General features: G+C 46.3%; 1 protein-coding gene across 1 annotated transcript; it reads left to right on the plus strand.

Annotated features, from left to right (window-relative positions):
• Positions 1-1,642: 1,642 nt before the first annotated feature.
• hoxb9a (homeobox B9a) lies at positions 1,643-11,666 on the plus strand. The gene is made up of 2 exons (XM_069709947.1): positions 1,643-2,385; positions 10,826-11,666. The coding sequence occupies exons 1-2, from the start codon at positions 1,773-1,775 to the stop codon at positions 11,059-11,061; spliced, it is 849 nt and encodes a 282-aa protein (XP_069566048.1). The 5' UTR covers positions 1,643-1,772; the 3' UTR covers positions 11,062-11,666.
• Positions 11,667-12,781: the final 1,115 nt, after the last annotated feature.

Raw genomic sequence — 12,781 nt, forward strand, 5'->3', positions numbered from 1 at the left:
TCATCATTTCTCCTCAGCAGATGTGAAAGCAGCGCCGCAGCCTACCTTCATACTCGTAAATAACAGCTTTAACCCCCATAAGCAAGGCGCAGTTCATATTTAATCGTCATAAATAATGATGTTAGCTACGAATGCGACGCACAGATCGGATTTATAGCCCCGAGTGGCAGCCGGGCCTCTCCAAAGAGTCCGAGACTCCGCGCCTGTGATAATTAGAAAGAAATAGAAAGACTTACAATCAGGTGACTTTGATAAAGGTCAGCTGGAAGTCAGAAGTCTGGCCTCCCGACCAGTTCAGCCTGCTGCTCCTCATGAAAAGCGTAAAGACGAATTTTATTCCTCCAACATTGCTGATTGAGCAGAAGTGCCCACCACCGGTTCCAACACCGAGCAACAGAGCCAGCTGCAGCTTCTATTCCGGTTCACTGCTTCCAGCTTCCAGCTTCCAGCTTCGGTCCCCGGTTAGTCCACTGAGCTGCGGTCCGAAGCTGTGCGTCCTCATGGCAGCCTGACCGCTGAGTGAGAAGCGCCCTTCATCCGGCCGGGAGGAAGTCTGACACAGCTTCAGTCGCGTTTACGGTCCGCACCAGCAGGCCGTATATCAGCTCTATAAAACCGAAGCAGCCGCCCTCATGTACGATTTTATTATGGTATTAAAAGGACCCCAAAAAAAGTAGCTGAAGTAGTTTGCGCTGTCAAGACAAGCGACGTAACCGCGCAGGACCCGATTTAATGGCGCTCGTTAACAAAAATGACTGTTAATCTGCCAATAAAAGAGTGTCAGCCGCTCTGCAGCTCACTGGGAGCTTCGAGCAGACCCAGAAAGTGGAAGAATAATTAAACATAAAGGTGAGAATTTTACAGTCTGTCTTGTCTTTGATAGAAAGTAGCTGTTGATGACTACTAATAGTGCTTTAAAGGCACTCTCCCTGATGGAGGGATTGACTGAAGTGACTGTTCACAACTCAGCAAGAGTGGCTGCTCTCCGAGTAATGTGTTTTTGTTGTTGTTTCCAAAAAAAAAAGGAGGGGGGCACTGAAATGCACGCGCATTTATTGTGATTAGGTTAAAAAAAAAAAAAAAAGCCACAAAAAAAACATAAATACATAAAAATAATGGCGGCCGTCAGCCATTGTCTCTGTTTTGCATTTCATACATGCTGTCAGGCCGAAGCAGAATTGAACGGGTTGATATAATTCTGGTTTGACAGCGGCCGTAGATACACGGAGCAGATATACCGACGGACTGCTCATTTTACATATTGCATATAAACAAGACAATTTATTTAGAAAGGGGTAATCTATTAGAGAGAGAGAGAGAGAGAGAGAGAGAGAGAGAGAGAGAGAGGGAGGGAGGGAGGGAGGGAGGTCCGCGTGCAGGATTGATTTACGCTCCATCGACGCTTTTTCAGGCTGGAAGAAAAAGTCCGACCAATCAGTTTGCGCCTTGTGAACAGAGCCGACAAACCCCCGCGCGCCGCGCGAGGCTGCAGGCTGTGGCACTTTGTTTCACTATAGTGCGCGAGGCTTTTGGAAGGAAGGGGGCTGGAGGAGAGAGAGAGGGGAGGGGGGGAGAGAGAGAGAGAGAGAGAGAGAGAGAGAGAGAGAGAGAGAGAGAGAGAGAGAGAGAGAGAGGAGGGAGGGGGAGAGCTCGCAAAGGACAGAAGACAAGAAGAAAAAGAGAGAGAGGGGAAAGAGAAGAAAATCTCCTAATGTCTCTCTTCTTCTACTCCGTTTAGTGAGCTCGCGGCGTCTCGCAGATAATGTCCGAGAATGTCCATTTCTGGGACTTTGAGCAACTATTACGTGGACTCCATCATCAGTCACGAGAGCGATGAGCTCTCCGCTCCAGCCCGCTTCTCCAGCGTCCAGTACTCCGGCTCGAGCTCCTCTGCGGCTGCTGGAGGGAGGCAGCCCGGCGGTGCTGCGCACGCGGAACACCCCCTTCCCGAGCCCTATCCATCCTGCAGCTTCCAGCCGAAGCCTCCGGTCTTCTCGTCGTCCTGGAGTCCGTTCAGCCCGCACCACGGTGCCAGTGGCCTCCCCACCGTCTACCACCCGTACATCCCAGCCCAGCACGTGCCCGCCGCGGACACACGGTACATTCGCTCATGGCTGGACTGCTCGCCGCGCGGCTCCGAGTCTGTCCCGGGGCAGGGCCAAACGGGGCAGGTCAAGCTGGAGCCTCAGCTCGGCCACATCAGCGGGGAGATCCCACCCAAAATCAGTGGACAGCACCCGCACGACACCACCACCTACATTCTGGAGTCAACGTCCACGCCGGCGCGCGAGCTGAGCCACCATCCGGCCGCCATCGCGGGAGTAGGGTTCGAGGAAAATAAGGACATTTGTGAGGGGAGTGAGGACAAAGACGTCCCGGATCAAAGTAAGTTGTTAAAGCCGGAAAGAGCGCGCGGGAGAGGCAGAGAGCGAGCGCAGATTGTAAATGCTTTTAATGCCGCCATAAAACAGAACAAAGAGCCGGAGAGCAGAAGTGCCTCCAACTTCTGCTCTGTTACTTTCTGGGATATTTAGCTCGTATCATCCAAAAATAAACCAAAAAAACAGCAACCATATTCTGGGACGGGGCCACAGCAGCGCCTGCACGGGGACACTTTCCCTTTTTTGTTGTTTTCTCTTTTTTTTAATGTGGTGCAATCTTCAAATATCCTGGAATAATTTTGAATATAATGAAAACAAGCACAGTAACAACTACAAATATATTAGAATCAATACCCCACACAGTCCTGACAAAGTGAGGAAGGGAACATGACTCCATCAACCTGTTCATTTCATCCCCACCAGACTGAGTGACTGACAGGACTCGGGGTGCTCAGTTAAACATGAAGCGACATCATAGTGTCACGTGTATAATTTAGAGTTATATGAATGTATTCCAGAGGCTTGTAGAAAGTAAAAGACTGCAGTGCTGCTGGAAACCTTGAGAGGGATTAACTCGGAGGAGGATGATTTAAACGAGTCAGAGCAGGACCAATAAATAAAAAGCAAAGAAAAAAAGTCTGGAAATAGGAGTGAGATTTGTTGTCCTCTTCTTCCTCAAATCCATCAGTCTGACAGCAGAAGGTAGTTTGGGTAACCTTTATATGGTCAGGACATGCGCACTCCTGTCCTGTTTGAAAAGAACCGAGTGCTCGGTGCCTTTTGCTTCGTCGTTTTTACACGTAGATTGTAGGTCGTAGGGTTCCCGTTATCCCCCTCACACTCACACGCGCTTGCGTCTCCGCTCCGTTACATTTTGAAGGCTCCTGGTGTAGCTCACTCTGCAAAACACTGTCCGGTTCAGTGAGAAAATCTCTCTGGAGCCAACTGCTTCAAAGCAAAGTAGCCAGCACGGTGTGTGGAAAAGCCCGTAGGCCTCCTGCTTCTTCCAGCACGGCGTGAGCTCCGGAGCTCCACCGGCTGGATTCTGTTCCTCAGGTGAAGGTGAGCAGTCCGTTAATAAGCTGAGGCTGGGTGTCCTGAAACGGGTCCGTTACTCCGCTCCGCTCCTCTTCCTCTTCCTCTTCATCTCCCGTCGTTTATTGTAGCCTCCACACGGGCGCGTTGTGCGTATTTCTCAAGTTAAAGACCAATCATTCAATCTCACTCTTCTGTAATAATAATAATAATAATAATAATAATAATAATAATAATAATAATAATAGATCAGTGTATTATTTTCCACCCAAACGCCGTAACGTATTTTTCTCTCCACCACATGAATGCATTTCACAGTCTGTGTTCCTCTAAAATGATAAAAAGATTGCGGCCGTCCATCACTGACCGGCGCCTCGACACAGAGCCGGCTAGATTAGTTCTCAATCGAGCAGAGGCCTCATAACTCAGCCTCTGTGGTACGGGACCGACCTCCGAGGGGGACCGGCCTCCGACCGGCCTCCGAGGGGGACCGGCCTCCGAGGGGGACAGTCAGGACGAGAACAGCAGGTTCTTCAAGCAGGCATACATTTAGGAATGGGCTCAGCGAGAGAACCACCAGGAGAAGGAAAAAAAGAGATCAACCATGTGCGTGTGTGTGTGTGTGTGTGTGTGTGTGTATGTATATATATATATATTTATTTATTTATTTATTTTTATTTTTTATATATAGCCTGTTGGTTATCCGTGTAAGTTACTATTTTATTCACGCTATAATAATAATATAATATAAAACTCATATTTAAGCAGTCATGCTGATGTAAGGCCGCGGAGGTCTCCGGTTTGTTCTGTTTTTCTATCATCACTCCAACTAACGACACCGACTCCGTCACGTGTTGGCGGTTTTTGGCTCCCTTCGAAGTTCTTTTCCAAAACCTCCTGACTTATTTTGGGCGGGACAGAAATGAGTTTCCTTAGAAAATTATTTATTAGACTTTTTAAAAAAGATGTTTTTGCTGCATGTGAACGGGCTCTGTCTCCCTCCTCTGACCCTGCTGAATAAATCTAATATCTGTCCGAGGACTCTGATCCGCGCAGGGCGGGAGGCAGAAAGAGAGAGACTTCCACCTACATGTTGGCCTTTTCAGAAGAAATACAAGTTACAATCACCCCCTGCTCCACCCCCCCCCCCCCCCCCCCCGCCCCCCACACACACACACAGCCACCTTATTAGAGCATCTGAGCGTGCAATCCATCAGAGCAGGGAGCGGGTTCGGCTGGATGGAGCCCAGAAGCCTCCAGCCTGAATTATTAGACTTTCCACCAATAACACGGTGTCCCCACTGTGTGTCTGCGTGGCCTGGTGGTCAGGAAGGTTTGTCGGTGCAAATGGACCAAGAGTTGTCTGAAGAACAGAAAAAGGTTTCCCTGTGAGCTGTCTTCAGGGTCAGCAGCTGCTCTTGTGGTTTGTGTCTCCATGTGTCTGGACTGCAGTGTGTTAGTTGCAGTGTGTTCGTAGGACCCGTCATGTGAGCACACAACCAACCAGCTCCTCAACGCTCTGTGAACTTTCTGGGACAGTTGGACATACACATGCTCCTTTAGCCATGGTTGTTTCTCACTGTTGGTGAGAATTAGTGTGTTTAGAAGTGAAACGTTGTCTCTATCTAAGAAGTTTAGGGTTAGGGTTGGAATGAGCTGCCCTCACTGCTGGCTTAAATTCATCAATATCTGACCGAGGTGTGTTTCTGTGCTTTTCTGTGAGAGTTGGATGAGAAGACTGACGTCAGCTTCATGGCTGAAGCCACCACTTAGCTCAGCTTCAGACTGCAACCGTGTGTGTGTCTACAGGTTCAAAAAGAGGCCTTTCAGCACCTCTAGAGCTCACGAGCTTCATTTATTTTCTACCTAACCTGAATATTACTGCTAATCTTCAGGGTGGATTAGAAGTTCAGACAGCTTTAGTCTCCACTCAGCTCCTGATTGTGTCGAGAAAATGTTTCGCAGTCCAAAATAGTTTTTCTCATGGGAGAAAGTGCAAAAGTGCATTTGACTATTATCTGTAAATTGAAAGCATAAGGACAGAAACTTTGCTGAATTATTTCAGGAAGAATTCGTAACATTTCAGAGGCCTCATTGTTGTTTTGTTCCTGCGTTGTATTCAGACGTGTTCACATAAGTGGACGAACAGTGTCTTATTCAGCCGCGGCCAGAATCCTCCAGGAGCTTTGACTTTGTTATAAACATAACTGCATGGCAGATTTCACAGAGCTGCTTTTTCTTTTGATAATAAGAAGGATGTAGTTGGTGTTTGTGAAGGCAAACAGAGACATTCCCCCAGAATATTCTATCAACACAACCAACTGTCCTGATTCCTGCTCCAAACATTTAAACTGGATCAAATGAGACGCTGCGAAGGTTCCCGACCGGCAGCTCATCTTGAGGGCGAGATTATCCAGCCTGTGATAACGATACAGGCGGAGGAATAAGAAGTGTCTGCATGGTGTATCTTAATAGGACCGATTTCTCTCTGCATCTATTCAAAATGGCTGCCGTGTGAATAACATCACTGGAATCCCACCTTTCCAGACGTCACATCCAATTACAGCCGCATCCAGCTACAGATTTCTCTTTGTGTTCCTGGTGCCGGGCGGCCATCCAGAATCAACTCGGAGATTACACTTCAGCCTTTGTGCTGCTGCTGCTGCTGCCAGGCAGAGCCAGAAAGTTATTACCCCTGAAGTTTATTAAGTTATAACGGCGGCTGAACAAGCCCATTAATTGGCGTGTTGCTGTTGGTGGTTGGGGGGAGATGGGGTGTACCGGGTTGGGGGTGTTGGGATGGGGGCGGGGGGCTCATAAAATACGACTTGGGGAAATGTAATAACGTGCCTTTAGGATATATGGGAGGTCAATTTCTGGAACTATTAGGGTGAAATTGCAAAGGGAGGCAGACGGAGAGAGAGAGAGAGAGAGACGTGATATTAGTCTTGTATCCGTTTCATCACTGTTTCCAAGCATTCATCAAAGTGAACACACACACACACACACACACACACACACACACACACACACACACACACACACACACACACACACACACACACCTAGACAAACACACATACTGTGTAAGCGAACCATTAAACACATGGTGCTGCAGGGTCGTACAGGCCACAGCAGGCGGCTTTACACGAGTAGAAACGTTTTCATCCAGCCGGACAACTTCCTGCTAGAACCCTCCTCACCTACATGTTTTTCTATCTTTCCATCCATCATCATGCCCGTCTGTCCAGTCCTTAGAGGAAAAGGGTCCCCCCCCCCCCCACCACCACCACCACCACCCGTCAGCTGGTTTGTCATCCTGGATGACAGCCACGGTTGCGGCACAACTCCGAGAGTAATGTATGATCCTCGAGGTGATTATACACGCAGGGAATGCAAAGCACCCACTTTACTGTGGGACAAAAGCAGCGCACCCTCCACCTCCCCCTCACCCCCCCAGCTCCACCTCTTTACCAGGCATCATTGTGCCTCGAGAGCAAATCGATCTTCTACACACCGGTCATGTTGGAGGAAATTGATTCCAGAGGATATTAAAGACATATTTACTGACGATGGCCACTAACTATAACTCGGCTGGTGGGAACAACACAGGGAGGAAGTCTGTGTGTGTGTGTGTGGGGGGGGGGGGGTTGCTTCCAACACTGGCGGCCATCTTTGTCTCCCAATCGTTTTAAACCCGAAGTGTCTTGTTTCCAATCTGCTGAGTTTACACACCAGCAAACCGAGCAGGAAAACCTCTCACATCCCTCATATGAGGCAAAAAAAAGAAGCCATGGCCCTGTTCGTCGGTACATTCCTACATGTTTGTAGTGTTGGAGTGGGCGGGGCTATGCAAGTCCTCAGAGTTGGACGGTTTTTGTGCTTTTCACCAAAACAAGACAACAAGAAAACAGATAACTCATATATTTGTATTTATTTATTGTATTTTATTATTTCCAATGGGACTCTTGAGGCTCTCTCATCTATAAGAAATAAAAAAAAGCAGTGCATGGTCATCACTTTAGTGGATTTTTCTCCCGAATCTGGGAGAATCAGGGAGGAAGTGGTTCTGTTTGAAACAGATAGCTTATTGATCCGATTGATTAGAATCTGCTGATGAATCAGATTTGTGATATCCACAATGAGGGACTAATTTTTAGAGTTTGTTATTGTTGAATCAACACACCTTTCATTATGAAATCCAACCCCGAGGGCAGATGATTGACAGCGAGGACGTTAATATAGGTCACGTTCGATGGCTCAAAACAGGTGTTACAATAATAATAAAAGTTATGATAGTAATAATAACTGCATAATAAACTGTGGGTTAAGATTTATGTTGCTTTGATGTATTATTCAGCACCTCCTTGTGTGTCTTTTCTACAAGAAATGATATCCAACAGGAAAAGGAAACACTTAAAGAAAAGTCTAAATTATGAGGCTAGAGAAGACGTATGGGTGAAAAATAGAGATATCTCAAAACAAATAAAGTGAAAAGGATGAGAGGTTATTATCCCACTGTGACTTATACTGTCACATCATTTAAACTTCAAATAAAACATAGTTTCAAAGCGCAAATTTGGTCTTATGACGAGGACATTTTATTTTCTTATCCAGGAGGAATTGGACTTCCATGCAGAATGGAAACTAACTGTTGGTGCCACAACTCTGTTTACAATTCATACGCATGTCGTCTGCAGTTGTTGCGAGTGTGATTGTCATGCAGTGAAATATTACCAGTGAAATTGAAGACAGACAAAAGCACCCACCCAACTCATCTCGGAAAAAGACTGCCTCCTCAGGCAGTAACGCACACACACACACACACACACACACACACACACACACACACACACACACACACACACACACGCACGCACGCACGCACGCACGCACGCACACACACACACACACACGCGCGCGCGCAGTAATTGTCCTTGCTCAGCATCATAAGGGGCTGAAGCTGTCTCTGCCGATGACTTGTGAGGGTTTCTTCCTTTTGAGGCCGCAGGACTGTGGCTGTATTTTACATGTAAACACAAAGTCTCCTTTGTAACTTCTTTCTCTTCAAACCTGCTGAGAGCCCGATTGTCTGTTCTGCCGTCACTCAGCAGTATGAAGCTTTGAACACCCGGACTGAACCTCGTCCTGCTGCTTGGACTACGTGTGTGCTGCGTTTCAGTCAGTGTGACTTCCATCACCTCTTTAAGAATAACGCGGTGACTTTATGTAAAGCTGTTTTTTCCTATCCAGAGTGGAGTCCCCTCTCAGGAGTCCCATTCGGGTTGTGTAGCAGACTGCTGGCACTGCACTGCTGACTGCGATGGTGTAATTGATAAAACGCAGTGGAGGAACAATAGTTAAAGCTGTTGTTTCTTCATTGCATTGGAAATAATCCCAGTGGGGTCTTGATCTGTGCTGTGCATGCTGCTGCTGCTCTTCATCACGGCCTCTGTAACGTTCTCTTTATTTGTTTTAATTATACTCACTGAGAAATAACTCCTTTTACAATGATTAGACAGAGATGTTACCTGTCTCTACAGAAGTTGTTTTTAATTTCACTGACTCTGGTGGAAGAGTCTTTTTGTTGGTTTGACTGAGCGAGACCGAACCACAGGGGATGATTGCTCTGGGTTTTATTTAGAGGATGTAAACAGTTGAAATGAACCGCAACCAGCTCTGAGCGAGTTATAGATAATTATTTCATGGAAAAAATAAAAACAGATGTTTATGAATTGATTAAAATTGAGCTTCTTCTTCCTTTATTTTGTTTGTAATTGTCCTTAAAGAAGCTTGCCGTGAGAGTTCCTGCAGCCTCAGCTCTCTGCTGAGTGTGTTCAGCCCTAAACCGATCAGAGGTTTCCCCAACCAAGAACTTTCTGCTAATTACATCGGCCTGCAAGCTATAAAGAGGGGTGGGGTGGCGGGAATGGAGGGGTTGAGGGGGCAAGCCAGGGTGGCCTCAAAAACAAGGGAGGCGATAGATAGAAGAAAAGAAGGGAGATGCAAAAAAATGACGACAGGAATTCATCATTTTCTCTCATCGAAATGTGGCATGTCAGAGCAGCTGAATTTATTCATCCAGACTTGTTGTTTACCGTTTCAGTCGTAGTTTCCCGCCATGAAAGACTTTGTGTCGTTATGTCTCTTCGCGTGCTGGAGCTTATAGGTGTGACGCGGGAAAATGGAGGGTACTTGATGTCAAAAAGAAACTGTGTGCTACTTTTACTCAAACAGTCCAGAGATCAACCGAGGGAACCGTGAGGAGATCACGTGGATCTCCTTCATGAAACGCGGGAGATGAACATAAGACGTATTTTCCTGTGTTCCCACACATTTCCCGCTGCTTATTAATTCAGGAGCATTCAGAAGTGACGCAGTGCTCATCACGCTCACAAAACCAAAAAAGACCATATTCTTTGTGTATGAGTGTGTTTGTTGCCATCAGGAGTGCGAATTAATCTGCTCCCGTTTTTGGTCACAAAATAAGATTCAGTTGAAGACACGCATGCGTACTAAAGCAAGGAGCCTATTTCTACCTGAGCAGAGCAGCTTCCTCTTTGAAGGTCACCTTCAAACACAAACCTGCCCTGATGTCCGGTAATCAACTTATCCTGGTTCTGCCTTTTAGGGTTTTTTTTATATTTATATTTTTTTAATAACCCTAATTACTTCCTGTATTTAATTAGTTTCTTTTGTTTTTGGCGCCAGTTCTTGCTCTCCCTGTCTCCTTGGCCCATCAGCACTCGGTGTGTTTGGTTCCGTCTCGTCCTCTCCTCCGCTCTTGTGAATTCTTTACATACCAATTAATTGATTTCTTCCTGTATGACCTTTATCCGTTTCCGCCTTTTTTTCCCGCCACTTGTGTTTTGTTTTTTTTTGCTTGCAGAATTACTAAAGTTGGTAATTTGCTTAAAGCCCTCTCTCTTCCTGTGAACTGTTCTTCATATCTCCTCCGACACTTTAAATTCCGTTGAATTTAGGTTCTTTTGTTTGACTTATTTTATACACAACTTTTGAATTGAGCCTCTGTAATTTAAAAGTCAGATTATTTTCATCATGTTGTCCTGTTACATCTGCATGTTGAGGAGTCCCGGCCTTCCTCTGCCTTCTGGGCAGGCCGTCTGGTGAAGTGAAATAAAACAGCCAGCTGACACCATAACCTCGGTTTACGCACTGAAGTGTCAATGACCAAGTAAGGTGTGTCAGAGAAAATCTTTTAGGCACAAGTTTCTACAACTTTTACGCACGCAGATATTTTCTTCTGAGAGTTTTTGTTGCTTTGTTTCCTGAGTTTTATTAAATAAAAAAATTAAAAAATTAAAAAAAAAAAGAGAGAGAGAATGGATTTACTTTTATTTTATTCTTAATTGCTTGTCTTTCTTTGTTCCCGTCCTCTCTTTCTCCAGATGACCCCTCGGCCAACTGGTTGCATGCGCGCTCCTCCAGAAAGAAGCGGTGCCCATACACCAAATACCAGACGCTCGAGCTGGAGAAGGAGTTTTTGTTTAACATGTACCTCACGCGGGACCGGCGGCATGAGGTGGCACGTGCACTCAACCTGACGGAGCGGCAAGTGAAAATCTGGTTCCAGAATCGGAGGATGAAAATGAAGAAACAGACCAAGGACCAACCCAAGGACTAGCAGGCCGAGCTCAAATACACGCGCACATACATTTAGACGCACACGCGCTCAGCCCGTATATCCGGCATCAAGCCTTTTGTTTCTTATTTACACAAAATGGCCTTTCCAAGAACTGCAAAAATATACATATCTGCTGTTTCCAATCTGTTTTAACCTTCAGGACCGAACACGTGAGCTCCAGTCCGACCGAGCTGATCAATCCAACCGATCAGCTGCTTTATTGATTCCTGACAGGCCCTGAGGAAGGTCTGAAGGACTGCTCAGTAAAACAGAACGAAACTTTGGAACCATTGGCGTTTGTTTTATTGGGTGATGATGATGAGTCTTCTTGGACTTCCTCTCCTTTAAACGAGTTGGACTCATGAAATTGTGGAAAAGACTGTTTGTCCGATGACCTCATCGACTTTTCGTTTTACGTCTGTGGGGTTTTATATTCGACTATTAATTAGGGTTTGATATTAGACTGCATTGTGAAAGGAAAGAGAGGGAGCAGCCTTTTGATGCTACAAAACAGGAGGGGTCGGCCAAAAAAGAAATTAAAAAAAATCCCTGCTCTACCGTTTTATTAGTTATTTTTCAGTGGCTGACACCGGCGGCACGCGGAGGTGCAGAAGGCCGTATTTCACATGGTCATTAATGAGCACGAAGAAACACACACACACACACACACACACACACACACACACACACACACACACACACACACACACACACACACACACACACACTGTTGTTCGTGCTTATTTTTCTTCTTCTGCTAGAATTTGATTAGTACGCGCCTAACGTTTGGAAGATACAAGCAGCCCGCCGCCGTTTGTTTCCCGCTTGTCGGCCTAAAGTAATGAGTAGATACCGGAGGAGGCACGAGGTGTGTGTGTGTGTGTGTGTGTGTGTGTGTGTGTGTGTGTGTGTGTGTGTGTGTGTGTGTGTGTGTGTGTGTGTGTGTGTGTGTGTGTGTGTGTGTGTGTGTGTGTGGAAGTGATGCGGTGGGCAGGGGTGTTCCCCCGACTCAGCAGCCAGAGATCCGATTAGGCTGCTGTCGATACGGTGGATCTCCGCCCCTCAGACGGCTCTCCGGATGCTTTATGCGCTGCGGCGGCGGCTCATCTGCGACTTGTATCGGCTATCGATAGTCGAGCTCTCCGCCTCCCACGAGCCCGGAGTTAGTGGGGTTTTATCTGAGAGGGGATACTGCATAGAGCACCAGGTTTTTAATAATTCATATCCATCGGTCAAATTAAGAAGCAAGACTCAGTTTGGTGTGAACCCCTGTCAGATGTTTCAGTGCAGCCTCTGATGGACTTCCTCTGACTCTGCATGCTTTCACGCCACAAACTCTCAAACTGTATTTAAACACAAACACTTTTAATCAGACGGCCAGTACACAACTCCTCACGGCTGCTACTTGTTTCATGCACATTAGTGCGCACAGATCGGTGTGAGCATGCAGCACGAGTCTGCGCCCAGCACACTAAGAACATGAAGATACTTCACCTCCGTCCAGTCTTTATTCAACGTGCATTTAAAAAAAGAATCAGCTCTATTTTTGTACATACATATATTACGTAATATCTGCTATGCAAGAAGGCTTTCGCTCTCATTTCAACTGGAAACACGTTTCCAACGCTTTCCAAACGAAATTAGAAACAGCAAACCACTCTGATGTTTACTGACCATTTTCTATATTTCTGTCATTTTATCCCTGAAAATAAAATTACAG

Source organism: Brachyistius frenatus, unplaced genomic scaffold, assembly GCF_029030835.1.
Source record: "Brachyistius frenatus isolate BFR_SWC_R1_liver_20210118 unplaced genomic scaffold, ASM2903083v1 Contig_87, whole genome shotgun sequence".
Lineage (NCBI taxonomy): Eukaryota > Metazoa > Chordata > Actinopteri > Embiotocidae > Brachyistius > Brachyistius frenatus.

Bases quoted from the DNA above. Each gene is read 5' to 3' on its own strand.
- hoxb9a (XM_069709947.1), top strand. From the start codon at position 1,773: ATGTCCATTTCTGGGACTTTGAGCAACTATTACGTGGACTCCATCATC. The intron at 2,386-10,825 runs GTAAGTTGTTAA...CTCTTTCTCCAG, and splicing joins CAAAGACGTCCCGGATCAAA to ATGACCCCTCGGCCAACTGG.